The following is a 21,659-nucleotide window of genomic DNA, read 5'->3' as shown; positions in this document are numbered from 1 at the left end:
ATAGACATCAGCTCTGTGTCAGAGCAAGTTCCTACAGGCCTTTTTTTTTTTTTTCTGGCTGTCATTAGTTCTATTTAGAACCATCTAGCTTGAGTGAGTATTTTAAAACAGAGTTGAGTTTAAGCCACAGAGCCTTAATAAATCTCTGGGCCAAGAGAGAAGCTGGAAGAAACGGTGCCAGAATCCTCTTTCTCTTTCCTGAAGGACTGGGGCTGGTTTGGCCAACACACATGAGGATGTGTATACCTTCAGACACTGCCAATCTGATATACTTTTATTTGAGCCCTTTGAGGACTCTTGTTGTGTTGAGATTATGTTACTTCATCATATGCGCCCCTATCATAAAGTATAAACCACTGATTTAATGTTAAACATACCTGGCATTATGGTAGATTTCAGCTCCTGTTCTACTTTCCACACGATAACTAGAAGGGAGACGGGAGATGATATTTCTGAGCCTATTAAGGGAACACTATTTATGTGAAAAAAACCCTCTTTTTACTAGCCCTAACGTGTGTACCTTGGCACGAAGATAAAATAATAGGAAAAAATTTCTTCCAACACAACCTACTACTATTCTACAGGTAATAACGTCAAGGGGATTAGACCTTCTGGGGGAGAGGAAGTGGGGACAACAGGGATGAGGAGGGAGAAAAGGAAGGAGGTACGGGGTTACTAGGCAGAGGGCTTCGGCTCCTAAGTGCCCAAGAGGGGGCCACATATATTTCTGATCCCCCTGTTTTGTTTTGTTATTGTTGTTGGTTTTTTTTTTTTTTTTTGCTTTTTAAGGCTGCACCTGTGACATATGGAGGTTCCCAGGCTAAGGGTCCTATCGGACCTCTAGCTGCCAGCCTATGCCAGGGATCCCAGCTGCGTCTGTGACCTACACCACAGCTCATGGCAATGCTGGATCCCTGACCCACTGAGTGAGGCCAGGGATCAAACCAGCATCGTCATGGATACCAGTAGGATTTGTTTCCGCTGCGCCACAATGGGAACTCCAGTTTTGTTTCTCTTTGGCTTCACTTGCTGCTGGTATAGGAACAGCAATGATTGGTACAGGAGGCCAATCATCCCTGGTGCTGGTGAGGAGACAGATGGGAAATTCATGGGTTTCTGCTTTATTCAGACTGGGATCACCCCAACTTACAGTGTTGTCACAGTAATACTTTTGTTTATTTGATAGCATTAAACAATGTTAGCATGGTTTCTGAAATCTAAGTAATGAACACTTTAAAAGCAACAGAACTCTGGAGTTCCTGTCATGGCTCAGTGGTTAATGAACCTGAGGTTGTGGGTTTGATCCCTGGCCTTACTCAGTGGGTTAAGGATCTGGCATTGCTGTGAGCTGTGGTGTAGGCCAGCAGCTACAGCTCCGATTCAGCTGCTAGCCTGGGAACCTCCACATGCCACGGGTGTGGTCCTAAAAAGACGAAAGACAAAAAAAAAAAAAGAAAAGAAAAAAGAAAAAAAGCAACGGAATTCTGTAAAATTCCTATTAGGATAATACACAGCTACAATGAATACCAAAATAACATGCAGAACAATTTTGTTCAGTTTTATTATGTTTGAATATATAGATGACCCCTTTATATCAATGGTAAATCTGAAGAAAGAAAACTCCACTTCGACAGCAAATAGCATCCACAGTACTGTCATAGTCTGAGCACACAGAAAGCCAAGAACAGGTAGTAGAAATATTTCAGTATTGGGTTAGAAGTCAAACACACATCTATTTCTGACCCTATTATTAAGTGTGTAAACTTAATCTATTCTGGTTCAATGAGCTTCAGTTTCCTAATTGATAAAACGTATGTTTGCGTTAACTTTTTGGATTTTTACCAGTCTGATAAATGTTTGGGTACATTTATTTTGCATTCTCCTACTGTGAGGGTGAGCAGCTTTTCATGTATTTAAAGGTATTCTCCTTTCTGTTGATACCCTTGGCTCATTTTTCTACTGGGTGACTGGTCATTTTCTTTCGTATTTTAAGCTCTCTCTCTCTCTCTCTCTTTTTTTTTTTTTTTTTTTTTGCCATGCCCTCAACATGTGGAAGTTCCCAGACTAGGGATAGAACTTATATCAGAGCAGTGTCAATGCTTGGTCCTTAACCTGCTGTGCCACCAGGGAACTCCCTTGAGGACCTCTTCATATATTAGAGACATTAGCTCCTGTGTGTAACATGAGCAGCGGGTTTCCTTCCCTTTCGAGTTTGCTTATGCTTTTTACTGTTTTCTTTGCTATGAAGAACTTTCTGGTTCTTATGTAGCTGAATATGCAGTCATTAATTTTATGGCCTTGCCATGTTTGTTTCTTCCATTTTCCTCAAGTTACTTTTATGGTTCCTTTTTCTTTTCTTTTTCAAACATTTAGATCTTTGATTTGTTTGAAGTTTAGCCTGGCTTATGGTAAAAAGTATGGATTCAACATCTTTCCCCCAAGGCTATTCCATAGTAACAACATTGTGTACTACGAAAGAGACATTTTTTTTTTTCCTCACTGATTTGAGATACTATATCACCTTCCTTAAGCACATGATTTATTTCTGGACTTTTAAACTCCATTCCAATGGTCTATCTATTCATGCACTCATATCACACTGTTTTAATGTTTAATAGTTAAGGGATTTTTTTTTTTTGGCTATGGTCTCCTGGTAAGGGTAGGAATTAAAAAAAAAATAACTGACTTCTACGATATTGAGTCTTCCTTACTCTGAAAATATTTTAATATTTCTTTTACCTACATGTTGGCATAAATTGTCCTGCCCTACTTGGAGTTACTATTATAATGAAATGGTGATTCACAAAATCTCAATTCATAAACTGAAAAAACAAGCAAAAATAACAACATAACATGTAAGAACCAGAAAAACTTGTCACTACAAAATGAGATCCTTTGGTAAAATTAAGTCATCTTGAAATCTGGCTTGGTCTTAACCTGATTTGGTTCTTAACATGTTTTCTTGTCTGCCTCCTGATTTCTGGCTCCATCTCCTATTTAAGATTCTGGTCTTATTGTTGAAACTTGACTTTTGCATTTCATTTCTCTAGCTTTTGATTCTGTTTTTTTCTGTTCTCTGTCCTTTTCTGATTGGCCAGTAGGTTTGTTTGTACTATGGTGTAATGATTTATAAACACTGTTAACTGCAGAGCAGAGAGTGTGATTAGGTCCACAGAAAAGGAACCTCCGATGTTCAAAGGAAAATGTTTCGGGTATCAAGTTCATCCGGATTCTATTTCTTACATTAGCTATTGCTCAAAATCATGTCATTTAGTTAGGTTCCTACTTGGACCTTGACTTTCTTATAGAAGTTTTTCCCCTTCTACTTGAGTTCCTTTTTTCCCACTCAGTGATGGAAATAATATATCTTTCCCATATTATCTAAGATTATCTAGCTTCTTAATCATACTGTTTGCTGGGATCAATTTTATACTGACTGATTTTAAAAATGATGCATAGTTGCTGTTATGCAATTTCGTTTTATTGCATATCTTGGCAAGTTGCATTACTTCTTGCATCTCTTTTTGTCATCTGATGGCAAACAATCTAATAATTTTATGAGAGAGGGTCCTGTAGTAAACTATTGTACTTTCCTTCAGAACTTTGATAGTAGTTTTGGGAGAGTTCACTGACTTTCTCTCACATCCTCCTACTGGCATTTTTACTTATAATAACCTCAGGATTTTGGTTTTAGCAATTTTTGAAAATGTCAGAAACATTTCTGGTATACTGCTTATTTTTTGGTAAATACTTCTTTCCCAAAATCTTTCTGAAGAAACTAATTACCGGACTTGTAAGTTTTTTTCTGCTACAGAAATTTTTGTTTTCTCTGGAGAAGAGAGTCAGTTTCTCTGTTTATTATGATTTCTCCCTTTTGTGCCATTAATTTTCTTCTTCGACGGCCTTCAGTTGTGTGTTCCAATTTATGAATGAAGGAACAGATTAAACGTTTTCTTTCTCCTGCTATGGGTCATTCATCTGAATGAGACGGTTGAGTACGATCCGTGGACATGAAAATCTGTCAAGCAGGCTTTACTCTGGGGTCCTCTGGCAGGAAGTTGGGTTCTCTTGTCCAAAATGACAAAATTGGAGGGTTCTAATCTGGCGCTTCTTCATTTTGGCAGTTCTAGTCTATTCCTGGCAAGTGCTCTATTAATTCTGAAAGCCATTTGTCAAAAAATTTTTTAAATTCCTGCTTTTAAAAATTATAGGAGAATTACTTGTTCGCTGTAAAATTAAAATACTGCCAAAGTGCCATGCCTCAGTTCTCTTTTCCTTTCACTAGTTGTTTCAGACCTTTAAATACTATTCTATAACAATCTTATTTATAGCAATATTCATTTTTCTGATATACTTTTACAGTGCTTTTCAAAAAGCTAACAGTATTTCTCCTATAATTGTAGTATATCAAATCCATACAAAAATTACAGTAACTTCAAGAATAAGGAACTGGTAATTAAAATTTACACATGTAGAACTTCACCTGACGATGCAATCGCAACTTAAAATACAACAAAAATAAAAACAATAAAAGCCACGTGGCATCGTAACACTCTTCTAAATGGAAGAGTTAAGGACAAGGCCGTCCTTATGGAACTTCCAGAGGATGATGATGAAGATGATGCCTGTTATTGTACAAACAACATCTATAAAAGAGATAAATTGCTCTCTTGAATCCAAAAGCACATATCTTGGCCATTTAATATAATCCATTTGCATAGAGTAGTGACATATGAAAGCAGCTCAACTGCAGAGCAGCTGTTTAACAGTATTGCATAGCTGATGCCAATAAATTGCTGAAACTTGTAAACTCTGCAAAGATGTTGGCAAGGGGACACATAGATGGCATTTCTTGATGAAAATAGCTCTCATAAGTATAATGCAAACTATGTGCTCCACTGGAGGCTAACCATAAGTGCTTTTATAAAATAACAGAATAACAGGAGTCCCTTGGCGGCTCAGTAGGTTAAGGATCCAGAGTTGTGTTCTCACTGCTGCAGCTTGGGTTACTGCCGTGGTGCGGGTCCGATCCCTGGCCCTGGAACTTCTGTATGCTGTAGGTATAGGCAAAAAATAAAAATGAAAAAGAAATATAAGAATAACAATGTGGGAGTTCCTGTCGAGGCTCAGTGGAAACGAATTGGACTAGTATCCATGAGGATGCAGGTTTGATCCTTGGCCTCTCCCAGTGGGTTAAGGATCCGGCAGTGCCATGAGCCGTGATGTAGGCACAGACATGGCTTGGATCCCGTGTTGCTATGGCTGTGGCATATTCCAGCAGCTGTAGCTATGATTCAACTGCTAGCCTGGGAACCTCTATATGCCCCAGGTGTGGCCCTAAAAAAGAAAAAAAAAAAAATAATAACAGTGTGCATCTTTCCTACCTGAGCTAACACAAGATAGAAACCAACCTTATTTTAAACCAAGGGTGCTTGTGTGTGTGTGTGAGTGTGTGTGTGTATAATGTTTAAACTTCATCTAAGAGTCTTTAAACAATTTTTATTATGGAAAATTTCAAAGATAATAGAGAAGAGAGCATGGCACAGCTTCTATTGCCCAACGTTAACAATTACCAACATTTGTCCAATATTGTCTTTTTTTCCCTTTTTGGTTGCACTCACAGCATTTGGAAGTTCCTGGGCCAGGGACTGAACCTGCACCACAGCAGTGACCACTCCAGATCCTTAACCTGCTAGGCCACCAGAGAACTCCACCAATATTGTCTTATTAAAGTCTTATTGAGGAGTTCCCGTCGTGGCGCAGTGGTTAACGAATCCGACTAGGAACCTTGAGGTTGAGGGTTCGGTCCCTGCCCTTGCTCAGTGGGTTAACGATCCGGCGTTGCCGTGAGCTGTGGTGTAGGTTGCAGACGTGGCTCGGATCCCGCGTTGCTGTGGCTCTGGCGTAGGCCGGTGGCTACAGCTCCGATTAGACCCCTAGCCTGGGAACCTCCATATGCCGCGGGAGCGGCCCAAGAAATAGCAACAACAACAACAACAAAACAACAACAACAACAACAAAAAGACAAAAGATAAAGTCTTATTGAGATAAAATCCACATACCATATAGTCATCCATTTAAAGTATACAATTTAAAAACTCTTTTATCACCTCAAAAAGAAACGCTGATTCTTTTAGGAATCACTTTTCCATCCCATCTTGTCCTCAATTCCCCAGCCTAAGCAACCCCTCCCTAATCTACTTTCTGTTTCTGCAGATTTCTGTTCTAAGATGTTTCAAATGAGTGGAATCAATCTAATATGTAGTTCTTTTGCGACTAGCTTCTTTTGTCAGTATAGTGTTTTTAAGGTTCATCGATATTATAAATATATCAGTACTTCGTATTACTTTTTAATTTTTTTGGTCTTTTTAGGGCTGCACTATCGGCATATGGAGGTTCCCAGACTAAGGGGTCAAATTGGAGCTGTAGCCGCCTGCCTACACCACAGCCACAGCAGGATCTGAGCCATGTCTGTGACCTACACTACCACTCACAGCAACACTGGATCTTTAACCCACTTAGCGAGGCCAGGGATCGAACGTGCGTCCTCATGGATGCTAGTCAGATTCATTTCTATTGAGCCACGATGGGAACTCCTCATTTTATTTTATGACTGAATAAATATTCCATTGTATGGCCGTAATACATTTTGCTCATGTATTCATCGGCTGGGGGACATTTGGGTTGTTTACATCCTTGGGCTCTTGTGAATAATGCTGCTAACCTCTAACATTCATGTACAAGTTTTTGTGTGGGCACGTTTTCATTTCTCTTGAGTATAAACCCAGTGTAGGATTCCTGGGCCCTATGGTAACTCTTATGTCTAATCATCTAAGAAACTGCCATAATGTTTTGTCAACATTGTTTTATCTATTTCCTTTGCAGGTATTTTGAAATATTCTTAAGCAGATTTCAGACCTTAGATCATTCACTTGTAAATACTTCAGTAGAGATTTTTAACAGATAAAGGTTGAAAAAAACCAAACAAACCCAAAACATCATTATCATATCTAATACAATAGTTTAAAAGAAAGTATCAACTTATTTCAAAGTCATCTATTAGATACTGTAAGTGCTAGGTAAGAATTTCAATTATTATCAAAGCAAACTTTTAACACAGATTTTTTTTTTTTTTTTTTTTTACGGCTGCACCTGCGGCGTATGGAAGTTCCCAGGCTAGGGGCTGAATTGGAGCCATAGTCACAGCCTATGCCACAGCCAAGGCAACACTAGGTCTGAGCCACATCTGCGACCTATGCTGCAGGTTGCCTTAACCACTGAGTGAGGCCAGGGATTGAGCCTGCATCCTCAGAGAAACAAATGGTTTTTGAAGAAGTTAAAACATACCTTGAATATTAATGCCACTACATGGTAAACAACAGACAAAACAGGTTTTGTATGGCAACTTAACATTCACTTTGTATTTACTATGTGCTGGGCTTGGTATGAAGTATCTTACATAAAAATTTAATTCTTTTCTAAATACCAAGAGTTAGACATTACTTTGATTTTTAAGATAAGGAAACTGAGGTTTAGAAGATTTTAAGAAATGTAGTCAAGTTCATTAGCTAATAAGAAGTGAAGTAAGGATTCAAGTGGATTCAAAGCTGTCATTATTTACACAATAATGCAGATGCCTTCTATCAAGGCCTTTGTCAGCCAAAATTTCAGGCTTTGGAAGGGACCGTCAAGTTATTTAACCTAACCGCCATACAAAACAAAACAAAACAACAATAACAACAAAACCAAACAAATAAATCCTGTCTCTATATAATGTCTACCCTTAGGTTTTAATTCCAGCCTTTGGAGAGCTGTATCACAAGCCTATTTCTGCCTCTTTCACATGGCCTACTTTGAATTTCTTTTATCTTTCTGCATCTTTTCTTCTCTAAACACCCCCAGTTCATTCCTCTCTCTTATGACTGAAAAGAATTCTCTTATCATCTTGATTATTTTTTCTCTGATTATCTCCTAGTATTCAAAAATTTAGGCCTAGAACAGAATAGAGAAAGAAGTCCTGGCCAGAGCAGAGGGGAACAGGCTTATCTGCTCCTTATTCGGATGCATTTCAGATGACAAACATTTTTGAAGTCATACCCTATCTACCACTGAAAGCTCAGCCAGAGCTTGTGTTTACGCGAAGGAGAGACAGCTGTGCTGCCATAGCCTAGGGGATGTAACTAATCGCCTTTCCTGAACTTGGATGTAATCTTAAGGTCATCCTCAACCGTGATGCAGGTAGAGGAAGCTAGTATTCAGGCACTGAAGTAGGCCCCTGAGAACTGCCATTGTTGACTTAAAACAGAAGCGTGGGCTCCCTGATCTGTTCTGTTTGGGTTGGTTTGCACAGACCCTTTCAGCTGATTACTGAAGAGCAACCTGGGCTTGTAACTGCTTTGCCTCCCGCTATTCATGTTGTGATGGTGCCTGGCTTTCCCTTCAACACCAGTATTCATTGAGTAGCTGTCTGGTTTCTGGCCTGTACGATTTCAGTATAATCTGATTAGCTTCTGATGCCTATTGTGGATTTCCATCAATTTCAGACTCCACATTCTTGTCTCCACTCTGAGCCCTGCTAAGCGTAACAGGCGGGTGATTCACTCCAGTGCCCATGCTTTCTCTGTGTTGTGTTCGCTCAATGTTAGCTCCTAAATATGTGATACAGATTTGGTAAATTTAAATGAAAGTACTGCCCATTAAGACCATAATCATCTCATACCATTGTTAATGTTCTTTCCTGGCCCCCACATATTTCTGGAGACTTATTTGAATAGCTGTGCTGTTTGTTTTGTGTATTTCCTTATATCCTTAGTTTGTTATAAACTGCTACTATTCTACGAGAGTCATAAAAACACAGGGTTAGACATGACAGCAAGATATTTACTTGTTCCTTACTGATAAAAAAAAAAAAAAGGTCAGAGAGGTGTACCCACTACTTAAAACATACCAAACTTCTAAAATGTGGGAAAAATACACATTTCATCCTTTACATAAAACAACCAATAACCAGGAAATGGGAGGTCTATATAATATATAATAGATGTGAAAATGTGATGTGAAAAAAAAAGTTAAAAGTGCACGTATGCACAGATAAAATGTTTTTATGACGAGATATAATGCTTCACAAAGACAGAATGCTACTTGCAGGATACAGCAGAGATTTCTGTAATTTTAAAGTTGATGATGAAAAGATAAGAAGCCAAAATACTTATGAAAATCAAAACAATCTGATCTAGCTAGTTCTACTAAGTTTTGTACAAATCCACAAAACACAGAGGTTCACAGAGTTTAATCTAAAAAAAATGTGTGCCTTTTACGCAATTCAAAATTGAAGCGAGAATGGAATGGGCAACCGAGATTCAGTTGCTGCTTCTGTCAAATGAGTATAAGACCATTACAGAGCTCTCGTTACACTTAAGTACAATAACATGTATTATATAAATATTAAACATTCTCATTAACTGAAAAGTGCCTATTTTGGGGAAAAGTCTAATGCCCTCTCAGATTCCAGAGGGCATAAACAAAAGGCCACCTTTGTTAGTATGGAGGGATAATTTAAAATTTTCCTGGAGTTCCCTTGTGGTACAACAGGTTAAGGAAATCAACATTGTCAATGTAAGCCGCTCAGGTCACTGCTGCGCCATGGGTTCGACCCCTGGCCCCAGGAATTTCCACATGCCATGGGCATGGCCAAATAAAAAATTAAAAAAAAAAAATAACAGCAACAAAACCTTTTCCTTTTTCTGATTCCTTACTCCCAGATATACTTGGTTGAAAGTAACATCTAATTAATCCCTAAGTATGGAAGTATAACATGATTGAGCTGAAGATGTTTAAAACAGTTTGGTTGGAAGATGTTATGAACACTCAAGATATTATTATTACTTGTATATAGTAAGTTTAGTTTTGTCATACTTAAAGTACACTTACATTCAACATTTGCAATGAGTATTTTTTGCAATATTTCACTCCCTGAATTTCTTCAGACCTAAATTCACATACCCTTATGTGGAAAAAAATAAACATTCTAAAACTGTATAGGGAAAATATGATTTACACTGTACATGTTTTAGGTTTCCACTGTAATAAATGTCTTTGAAATATTCATTTACATCCAGGAAATCAAAACCAAATTTGAACTTGAAGAGCACACTATGAGGAGAAATGTATGACTCTGAGAAATGATTACATCTTCATTGAAAGAAAAATTAACTGACCCACGAAGTATTTTTTTTTTAGTCATGCTGACTGTGCTGACAGTAAAATTTAACTACATAGGTGTATGAGAAAAACATGTAAAAAGGTATTCTTAAGAAAATTTCAAAAGAGTTAAGTATGAACCAAAAAGAATGACACACATATAGAAGTATGTAATTTGTTCGAACCCTTTATGAGGTAGATTGCCTAAGGGGCACTTGTGATGCTGAACCGTCCTGAAACTTTCCGAGAAATCACAGAGAACATAGGAGTTAGAGTCCTGGAACATAAACATACCATAAAAGAATGATAATTATACTGTGACTTCACTTTTCAGAAACCTGGCTAACTGCAGGGTTTGTTTTCTTTTTGTTAAGTGACATACACCGCACTGAGAGGCAAGTTATCTGGAATAATGGGGCTTCGTTCAACATTCAGGCAAGTGTGAGCCTGGCACATTCTAGGCACTTAGTAAGAAGTGGTTGGTAAAATCTGGTTAAACATTAGCTGAAATGCTTGTGCACTTTGAGAGTCATTACTGGCAGAAGCACTGAGTACAAGAGTAGAAGAATCCTAGGTCTTAGAAACAGATATCTTATATTTCACAAATATATATTATTCTTTAGAGGCTTGATACCTGTAGAGGTGGCTGTGGCTACAGTTTCCATGTCCTGAAACAGAGAAGCCTGATTCTAGACAAACATTTCAGATATGATTTCTTTTTTTTTTTTTTTTTTTGTCTTTTTGCCATTTCTTGGGCCACTCCCGTGCATATGGAGGTTCCCAGGCTAGGGGTCCAATTGGAGCTGTAGCCACCGGCCTTCGCCAGAGCCACAGCAATGTGGGATCCGAGCTGCGTCTGCCACCTACAACACAGCTCATGGCAACGCTGGATCCTTAACCCACTGAGCAAGGCCAGGGATTGAATCCTGCAACCTCATGGTTCCTAGTCAGATTCATTAACCATGCGCCACGACGGGAACTCCCAGATATGATTTCTTACTAACCACTCTTAGAAAGTTCTCCGAAATTGTCCTTGGGTGCAGGAGAGCCTCTGTCCTTTTTCAACGAAAATGACATCAGTTAGAATGAATTTTATTTAATTAATTTATTTTTTGGTGGCCATGCCTGCAGGATGCAGAAATTCCAGGGCCAGGGATGGAACCTGTGCCACAACAGCAACTGGAACCACAGCAGTGACAATGCTGGATCCTGAACTCACTGAGCCACCAGGAAATTTCCTGAATTTTATTTTTTGAGGGGAGATGATGTGGATATATTAAAGGCGAATTTCTTTTTTTCTTTTTTTTTTTTAAGAGCCCCACCCGCAGCATATGGAGGTTCCCAGACTTGGGGTTGAATTGGAGCTGCAGTTGCCAGCCTACACCACAGCCACAGCAACGTGGGATCCGAGCCATGTCTGCGAGCTACACCACAGCTCATGGCAACGCTGGATCCTTTAAACTCACATCCTTGAACCCACGTCCTCATGGATACTAGTCCAGTTTGTTACCGCTGAGCCATGACGGGAACTCCTAAAGGCTAATTTCTAAAGCTTTCCATTGACTATTCTGACAGCTTCTAGTGAAATTATTGAAGAGTGGAAAAAAAAATTACAGTTAATTTAACAAACATTCAATTGAATACTTACTATATGGTAATAGTGTGCTAAAGGCTAATATACAAAGAAAAACTAGGCACATGATTGGCGTCGTATACAAAATGCACAAATATTTTTAAAGTTATGGGAAAAGAAGTAGAAAAGAGGATAAGTTTTTCTTTATTGAGTTGTGGAGGGCTTCAAAAAATGGACGACCCCTGAACGGACTCTTGGAAAGGAAGAAGAAGAGGGAACAGACCTACATTCGCTGAGTTACTGTCACATACCAGGAAATGTACCACCTTGTCCAATTCTCATACAACCCTGCAAAGTAGACATTACCTATATTTCTACAGGAGAAAACTGAGTTTAGAGGGGTTAAATTATTGTCCCAAGAATCCATAGCTATTAAGTAGCAGAGCTATCTTGTCTGTCTGACTGCTGGCTTTTTCCACACCATTTCAAAATACAGGTGATGCAAGGAATATAAGGGTAATTCTAGCCTGATGATTTACTAAGAGCGCTGAACACGTGTATGTGTACATATATGTCCTTCTGAATCATCCCTGCTGCCCACCTTCTCCATGTTTACATTGAGTATGCTGAGTATAAGTTGCTACAGAAAAACTACACAGAATGGTACCATTATATTTCTAATTTTTTAATTTTGTATTTGTCATTTTGTCTTTTCTAGGGCCGTACCTGTGGCATAAGGAGGTTCCCAGGCTAGGGGTCTAATTGAAGCTGTAGCCGCCAACCTACACCAGAGCCACAGCAACGTGGGATCCCAGCTGCGCGTCTTCGACCTACACCACAGCTCATGGCAATGCCGGATCCTTAACCCACTGAGTGAGGCCAGGGATCGAACCTGCAGCCTCATGGTTCCTACTCAGATTTGTTCACCATTGAGCCATGACGGGAACTCCAGAATGGTACTATTATAAACATGACGGTTTGGAGTTCGCATCGTGGCTTAGCAGAAATGAATCTGACTAATATCCATGAGGATGTAGTTTGATCCCTGGGCTCACTCAGAGGGTTAAGGATCCAGCGTTGCTGTGAGCTGTGGTGTAGGTGGCTGACAAAGCTTGGATCTGGTGTTGCTATGGCTGTGGCATAGGCCAACGGCAGCAGCTCTGATTCAACCCCTGGCCTGGGAACCTTCATATGCCGTAGGTTCGGCCTTAAAAAGACAAAAAAAAAAAAAAAAAAAAAAAAAAGACAGTTCATCTTAGCAATTATTTATTGTTGCTATAATGTACATCATTCATTTATTTCACAGTTATTTCCAAAGTTTTGTTTTTCTCAAAACTCTAATCCTATCTTATGTCTTTGCCATTAAAGAGTAGCCATTAGATGGCAATGTCCTAAATTCTTAACAAACCTACAAATTTACTTTTAACTTAATTTTAATTTCTCCTTTTCAAAATGCAAAAGGAGGCCCTCCTGCCTAAGGTTAAATCCCATCATTTCACCTTGCATTTCTTCCTTTCCCAACACTTCTGTCCAAGTGATTACCTTCTTGCTTTTGTACTTTCAGCGTCTCTGTGTTTGGCTCCCTCCTATCACCACATAAGCTGGATGCTCTCCAGCCCTGGGAGGTAAAAGCCCTTGATCTCATGCAGCCTCCCTTTTATGCTCTTATTCAAAGGGTTGTCTATTTTTCCTATTACTATTTTTCAACTTCTACTCATTAATCAGTTCCTTGCAATCTGCCTATAACTCCACCGAAACTGTTCAAAACTTTTTTTTTAAGCATCTTGTTAAATCTAAATGACACTTGCTTTTATATCTTTGACCCGGTTGGTCCCTGAGCCTCTGCTGACAACCTCTTTCCTCTGGATGGTTCTGGCTTCATGGATCTACTCTTTTCCTGTTTTGTCTGTCATTTCTCTGGTAACGCTTCATTCTTCTGTGAAGCATTTTTTCCCTCTGTCCATCCCTCATATATTAGTGCTTGTCAAGATTCTGTCTAGGGAGTTCCTATTTGTGGGTCAGTAGGTTAAGAACTCAACACAGTGTCTATGGGATGCGGGTTGGATCTTTGGCCTCGCTCAGCCATGAGCTGTGGTATAGCTTGGCAGCTGCAGCTCAGATTCGACCCCTAGCCTGGGAACATCCATATGCCAAGGGTGCAGCCCTAACCCTTAAAAAGAAAAGAAAACGATTTGGTCTAGAAGATCTTTTCCTGTTCTCAGTCTATATAGTTCAATTCATCTACTTCCAAGTAAAGCACCATCTTCTATGCTGTAACTCTCGAACCTCTACTTCCAGATAAGTTCTCTTTCTTGGGTTCCAGAACCTACATTTTTAACTCTATTGAATATAACCACTTAAGATATTTTCTTGGAGTTCCCGTCGTGGTTCAGTGGTTAATGAATCCGACTGGGAGCCATGAGGTTGCGGGTTCGATCCCTGGCCTTGCTCAGTGGGTTAAGGATCCGGCATTGCCGTGAGCTGTGGTGTAGGTCGAAGACGCGAAGCTCAGATCCTACGCTGCTGTGGCTCTGGTGTAGGCCGGCGGCTACAGCTCCAATTAGACCCCTAGCCTGGGAACCTCCATATGCCAAAGAAGCAGCCCTAGAAATGGCAAAAAGACCAAAAAAAAAAAAAAAAAAAAAAAAGATATTTTCTTGGGCTTTCCTTTCCCAAATTTATTCCTCCTATGTTCTTTGTAGCATCATCATAAACCCAGGAGATAAGCCAAAACCCTCGACAATAATTTTCATTCCTCCTCTCTTTATCTGTCTCGAAATTCAAACAATCACCCAACCCTGTGATTCTGCTTCATAGTTTTCAAATTGGTCCATTTTTACTGGACACCATCATCATCAGTTTAGTTCAAGACACTGTTTATTGCTCAATAAAATAACAAAATAGCTTCCTAAGTGGGGCTCTTACCACTGCCCTTAATAAGCTGCAAAAGAAATTAGAAAAGGGCTTTTGCATCATTTCTTAAAACTATGCTCAGTATTCTACTAGACCACATGGCTGATGAAAGATACTTTTCCTACTCTTATATTACTTTCTCTTTTTTTTTTTTTGTCTTTTGTCTTTTGAGGGCTGCTCCCGTGGCATATGGAGGTTCCCAGGCCAGGGGGCCAATTGGAGCTGTAGCCACCGGCCTACGCCAGAGCCACAGCAACGTGGGATCTGAGCTGCATCTGCGACCTACACCACAGCTCACCGCAACACCAGATCCTTACCCCACTGAGTGAGGCCAGGGATCGAACCCCCAACCTCGTGGTTCCTGGTCAGATTCATTAACCACTGAGCCACAATGGGAACGCCTTTTTTTTTTTTTGTAGGGCTGCATCCATAGCATATGGAAGTTCCCAGGCTAGGGGTCAAATCAGAGCTGCAGCTGCCAGCCTAGACCACAACCAAAGAAACATGGGGTCCGAGCCGTGTCTGTGGCCTATACCACAGCTTATGGCAATGCTGGATGCTTAATCCACTGAGGGAGGCCAGGGATTGAACCCACCTCCTAGTCAAGTTCCTTACTGCTGAGCCACATGGGAACTCCCACTTTTCCTACTTTTGCAAGCTTATATTCTAGGGACCTATGAGGAAATATATACAAATAAAAACAGGATTAGAATTTTCAAAGGTGATCAGCAAATCTTGCTTCATTAAGGCAAATATGTGTGTACGAGAATGAAAAATGAAGGCCAGTAAGAAGAGTCCTGGGAGTTCCCTGTTGACTCAATGGGTTAAGGACTCGGTGCTGTCACATTGTCACTGCTGTGGTCTGAGTCTCACTCCTGGCCTGGGAACTTCCGTACGCTGAGGGTTTGGTCAAAAAAAAGAAAAGACACCTGAGGGGTTTGCTCAACATGAGAGAAACCATTCTAAGGAATCATATTTCTCATACTCAAAACTGAACGTTTCATTTGAATTAATCTGAAGCTCTGATACGGTTAACTAAGAATGAGCTCTTACCAGTTGATCTTTTCCTTTACCTTTTAGAAAAACCTAATTATTTAAGATTTATAGTTTTTATATTTTAACACCTAAAAGGTCTTAGTATAAGTGAAGACATTTAAGGATAAAAAGATTACAGCTCACTTGGAAAAAAAAAAAAAGATTACAGCTCACTTGAAAGACAAAAGGTTATTCTGAGGCATCAAAAGTGAAAGAGAAAAGAAAAAAAAGATTCCAACACCTGGATAAGATATTTGGCTCTGAGTTTTCTGGCAACTAAGACAAAAAGGAAATACATTAAATTACACAGTTTTCATTTTCTGAAAAAAAAAAAAAAAAAAAAAAGGAGGCTATAACTTCATCTACAGAGGCAAAAATTTTCCTGGAACTAACTCGAGCAATAATTTATCATGAGATTTCTCTCTAAATGGGACTAAGGAGAAAGATCATGAGCTTTTGTCTCAGGGAAGAAAAAAAGTTTTGACAGTAAGTATGCAATCATGGTTGAGTTACTTAAATCTTATCAGCATTAGCTTCATCTGTAGAAGTAAGAATGATGATATTTATCTCAGGGGACTGCAGCAAAGACTAAATTATATAATATAAATGGAAGTACTTAGAAGACAGTCTTAGTTTCACAAAACAGAGAGAGATGACACCAGATTTTTGTTCTGATCTTTTATAAAGGCAGAGGTCATGACATAAAATTGTGCCTTAGTGGAAGGAATTTAGTGAGGAGAGATATTTTTGCCCCTCACCCTCACTCTGCTTTATGGAAGTTTCACTGAATACAGACACAGAACTTGGAGAATTTAGAATGGAGGAGTGTGGACTGGCATATGATCTCAATTCAATTTATATTCACATCTTTTAGTTAGTATTTTTTTTGCACAGATCCTTTAACCTCATATGTTTACCTATCCCAGCTGAGTTCTGTAACCTGAAAAGGCAACCTAAAAATTTCTATTTTTCTCTATGTTCACCCTCTCCTCACATTTTTTTTTTTTATTATTAGGTTAATACATTTTTTTTTTTTCTAAAGAAAAGATGAGAATAATAGTCACCTAATACACACAACTTTTTTTTTTTTTGGTTTTTTAACGGCCTTATTCTTGGCATATGGAAGTTCCCAGGCCAGGGACTGAATCCTGTGATGTGCACCACAGTTGCAGCAAAGCCGAATAGTTTAACCCCTTTAAACCTTTTAACCCAGGGCTGGGGATTGAACCCTTGCCTCCACAGTGACCTGAACCTATGAAGTCAGATTCTTAACCAAGTGCGCCACACGGGAATTCTACACAACCATTTTTGAATGTATAAATGCTACACATTTATAGAATAAGAGACCAATATTGATTTTATCATTCCTAGAATTCCTTTTTTTTTTTTTTTTTTGTCTTTTTGCCATTTCTTGGGCCGCTCCCACAGCATATGGAGATTCCCAGGCTAGGGGTCGAATCAGAGCTATAGCCACCGGCCTACGCCAGAGCCACAGCAACGCGAGATCCGAGCCGAGTCTGCAACCTACACTACAGCTCATGGCAACGCCGGATCCTTAACCCACTAAACAAGGCCAGGAATCGAACCCTCAACCTCATGGTTCCTAGTCAGATTCGTTAACCACTGCGCCACGATGGGAACTCCTAGAATTCCTTAAGACCACAACTGCACTTCTAACACAGAGGAGTTCAGGCTCACGAGTTTGGGCTAATGCCAATATAGAAAACAAAAAACCTGATGTAGCCATGCCTTAACTTTCCTAGCCCTGTCAAGCTAGACTTATCCCACACATTTTCTTTTTTCATGTAACATATATTTGATAACTATGTAAATGGGGTGGGGATTTCATTTCCTATCAGAGACAGTCTTGTCAGAACTAAATAACATGCTTAAAAAAGTCAGAGGGAGAGCTGTCCAGCGCAAAAAAGAAAATGAAATACTTTAACTGTTCATTTGGTCTCTTAATGGATCACTAATTTAAACTGAGAAAATTCAGCTGATTAAAGCAATGACTCATACTAGATAATTTTCAGTGTCCTGACTGGGGTGGGGCAAGGTCTCAAGAGCTGGCTGTGTCGGGCACACTGTGCACGCCTATGAGAGGGGGCACCTCTATTTTGTGCCCTCGGAGCCTGCTGTGCTCCCCTTAGTCTCAACCCTGATTTTCACTTTCAAAAATCTTTATCGGAGTTATTCTTATTTGACTATTACCTGCGACTATTCTGGGCACTTCACCCTCAGAGCCATTAGATGAATAAATCAATCCTGCAGACCGTTTCGTTAGGTAAATGTTCAAGGTAATGGGCAAGCATACCCCCCGGGTCGTCGGCTGCTTTCTTTTCATAGAAGCTGTCTGCACTTGCTTTTGTACCTGCCTACATTATGCAAGTTGATACTAAATTGTTTCTTGAAAAGATTAAAAACTTGTATCAGATTTTTTCCATTAAATTTTAATTTTTACTATGTTTGGGGGAAAAAAAAGATATTTTTTTCTTTTTTGGCCATGCCAGTGGCATGTGGAAGTTCCTGGGCCAGGGACTGAATCTGCACCACTGCACTGACTTTAGCTGTTGCAGGGACCCTGCCAGATCCTTAACCCACTGCACCACAAGGGAACTCCAAAACTACTTTTTTTTGGGTGTGTGGCATAAAGAAGAGTCACAGTGTTAGATTATTAAAATATATACTAAAATGAAGAGGTCTCAAATGCATGAAAATTATTGAATTAAATATGCATCCCTGCAAATTTCATGGATGCTATGCAATGTCTAGCAATTTATATGAGTAGTTTCCCCTTGCTAGCATTTAATTTTTATGTTTAAACATATTTCTTTTCTAAACCTACTCAAGGGAGTTCCTGCCATGGTGCAATAGGATCGGTGGCATCTTGGGAGGGCTCGGACACAGGTATGATCCCTGGCCCAGAACAGTGGTTTAAGGATTAGGGTCTGGCTTTAGGTTGGAACTGCAGCTCGTATCTGATCCATGGCCAGGAACTCCATATGCAAAGGGGCAGCCAAAAAACCCAAGAAACAACCAAAAAAAAACCTCTACCGAGTAAAACTTTTAGTATTTATTTGGACCCATGAATAACGTGATTCCAAGTATAAAGTAAAAAATATATATAACTGAAAACTTACATATATATATTTATTTTATATACTAATTTATATCCTTTTATTTTATAATTTTATATAATTTATATATTTTAATTTATATACTTAAATGTAAAAATATGAATCTAGCATAATCTAAAATCAAATGAGAATTGTTATTCTGAAAAAAATACTTGTTATGTAGTTTTTTTGAATTTATCATAAAAGGCGTTATGGCTGAATGGACATCTGTAGCTGTTAATCTCTTAAAGATTCAATCTTAAAAATATTTGTGAAAATCCAAAAGCAAGTACAGATAGCATCTATGAAAAGAAAGCGACCTGGGGGTGGGCTTGAACATCTGCCTAACGAAACAGTCTGCAAGGTTGATTTATTCATTTAATGGCTCTGAGGGTGAAGTGCCCAGAAGAGTCATAGATAATAGTCGAATAAGAATAACTCTGATAGGAGTTCCCGTCGTGGCTCAGTGGTTAATGAATCTGACTAGGAACCATGAGGTTGCAGGATTCAATCCCTGGTCTTGCTCAGTGGGTTAACGATCCGGCGTTGCCATGAGCTGTGGTGTAGGTCAAAGATGCGGTTTGGATCTCGTATTGCTGTGCCTCTGGTGTAGGCCAGTGGCTACAGCTCCAATTAAACCCCTAGCCTGGGAACCTCCATATGCTGCAGGAAGCGGCCCTATAAAAGGCAAAAAGGGAAAAAGACAATAAATAAATAAATAAATAACTCTGATAAATAACAGTGAGTGAATCAGGCTTCCACAGTGAAGAAACAATTATTTGAAGGCAGAATCCTAGGACACAAGTGAGAGCAGATAAGGCCTAAAATGTGAAAGTCAGAAAAAAGAATCTTTAGAGATTTTCCTACTCTATAATTTGTTAGATCTACTTATCTATCTAAAAATCATCTCTAAAATCTAGGTGAGGCACGCCTTCTTTTCCCTTTCACACATTATATTAAATATGCACTCTAAAGGCAATTTCTTAGAAACAATCCCCCAAATCCCCTGACACTATTTCTAGGATATGCACCTTGGAGCTGCTTCCAGTAATATCCCCTAGTTCATCTCTCTCAATAATATCCTTCCAGTAATTTCTTCCCAAATATCTGGTATATCTTTCCCAGACTAGAAACCAGTGTCTTCAGAATACTCATATACCAATGATCTGTTTTAAGTATTGCTTTCTCTGTTAGGACACCAAAATGGTAAAAACAAGGCCAAGATAAGGCAGTGATAGTACAGTGGGAAAAATTCACTGTATTAAAAACTAGGCTTCATAATACCAACTGCTGGCGAGGATGCAGAGCAACTAGAACTCTCATTCATTGCTGATGGGAATACAAAATGGTACAGCCACTTTGGAAAACAGTTTGGCAGTTTCTTATAAAGTTAAAATACACTTTCCAGTTGACTCAGCAATCTTGCTCCTGGTATTTACCAAGAAAAATGCAAACAAATGTACACAAAAATATGTATGTAATTATTTACAGCAGCTTTATTTATAGGTGCTCCCAAATGGAAACAACTCAAATGTCCATCAATGGGTGAATGAATGGATTAACAAACTGCCACATCCACACAATGGAATATTAACCAGCAATAAAAAGGAACAGATTACTAATATGTGCAACAACATGGACAAATCTTTTTATGGTAAGTAAAAAAAATGCAGACTGAAAAGAATGATAATTTTATTTATATGATGTTCTGTGAAAGGATATTATCTTTTGTTGAAAAGGTAAAACTATAGGGATGGAAACAGATCAGTGGTTGCTCGGACTGGAGTTGGGGAAAGGGGGTCACCTCAAAGAGGGACCCAAGAGGGAATTTTCTCCAGTGATGGAACTATTTTATATATTGATTGTGGTGGTGGTTACACAACTGTGTGCATTAGTCAAAAATCACAGAATTGTAAGCGAAAAAGGGTGAATTTTACTATAGTTATATCTCAATTTAAAAAAATTGAGAAAAAAAAACCCTGGGATTAGTTACAGACTGGCTATGGGCAAGCCACCTAAGACTCATTTCTCCTTTTACTAAATAGAGATTATATTAACTCTAAAAGATTTCGGGTGAGGAACAAATAACTAAAAACCTTTATGAACTTAAAAGTTCAACACAAAAACTGTACACTAGGGGAGTTCTCTTTGTGGCTCAGCAGAAATGAATCTGATTAGCATCCACGAAGTCGCAGGTTTGATCCCTGGCCTCACTCAGTGGGTTAAGGATCTGGAGTTGCCGTGAGCTGTGCTATAGGTCGTAGATGGGGCTTGAATCCCGAACTGCTGGGGCTGTGGCATAGGCCGGTGGCTATAGCTCTGATTCAAGCCCTAGCCTGGGAACCTCCATATGCCATGGGTGCAGCCCTAAGAAGACACAAAAAAAATTGTACACTAGGCATGGGCCATACAATGATAAATAAGGCAGAGGTACACCCGGAGTTCTCTGGTAGCCTGGTGGATAAGGATTGGGCATTGTCACTGCTGTGATTCAGGTCATTGCTCTGGCACAAGTTTGATCCCTGGCCCGGGGAACCTCTGCATGCCATGGGCATGGCCAAAACCAAAAAACCAAAACACAAAGGAGAGGCGCATTAAAAAAACTTACTGCTAGTGGGAAAAAGAGATAAAAGAGGTAATTTTTTCTTTTTTGGCTTTTTTTTAGGGCCGCACATGCAGCGTATGGAGGTTCGCAGGCTAGGGGTCCAATTGGAGCTGCTGCCGCCAGCCTATGCCAGAGCCACAGCAATGCCAGATCCGAGCCGAGTCTGCAATCTACACCACAGCTCACGGCAACGCCAGATCCTTAACCCACTGAATGA

General features: G+C 39.4%; 1 protein-coding gene across 10 annotated transcripts in view; it reads right to left on the bottom strand.

Annotated features, from left to right (window-relative positions):
* The window catches only part of PIBF1 (progesterone immunomodulatory binding factor 1), a 287,448-nt gene that overhangs the window by 54,440 nt on the left and 211,349 nt on the right, over window positions 1–21,659 (bottom strand). Inside the window, exon 17 of one of the 10 annotated variants that reach the window (XM_084981937.1) lies at window positions 1,538–5,054. The exons of 6 other annotated variants lie outside the window; for them this stretch is intronic. In XM_084981937.1, the coding sequence (XP_084838063.1) occupies window positions 5,007–5,054 (48 nt within the window). In that variant the 3' untranslated portion in view covers window positions 1,538–5,006. Of the gene's footprint in view, window positions 1–1,537; window positions 5,055–20,313; window positions 21,084–21,659 lie in introns of those variants that run through there. 3 more of the 10 variants (XM_084981940.1, XM_084981938.1, XM_084981939.1) reach the window with 3 other exon arrangements.

Source organism: Sus scrofa, chromosome 11 (assembly GCF_054392235.1).
Source record: "Sus scrofa isolate SSC_HxYL_T2T_F1_AM1 chromosome 11, Sscrofa_HxYL_maternal_Yorkshire_Landrace_v2.0, whole genome shotgun sequence".
Classification (NCBI taxonomy): Eukaryota; Metazoa; Chordata; class Mammalia; order Artiodactyla; family Suidae; genus Sus; species Sus scrofa.
Note: the sequence above shows the minus strand (reverse complement) of the source record. Positions and strands in the feature narration are given on the sequence as shown.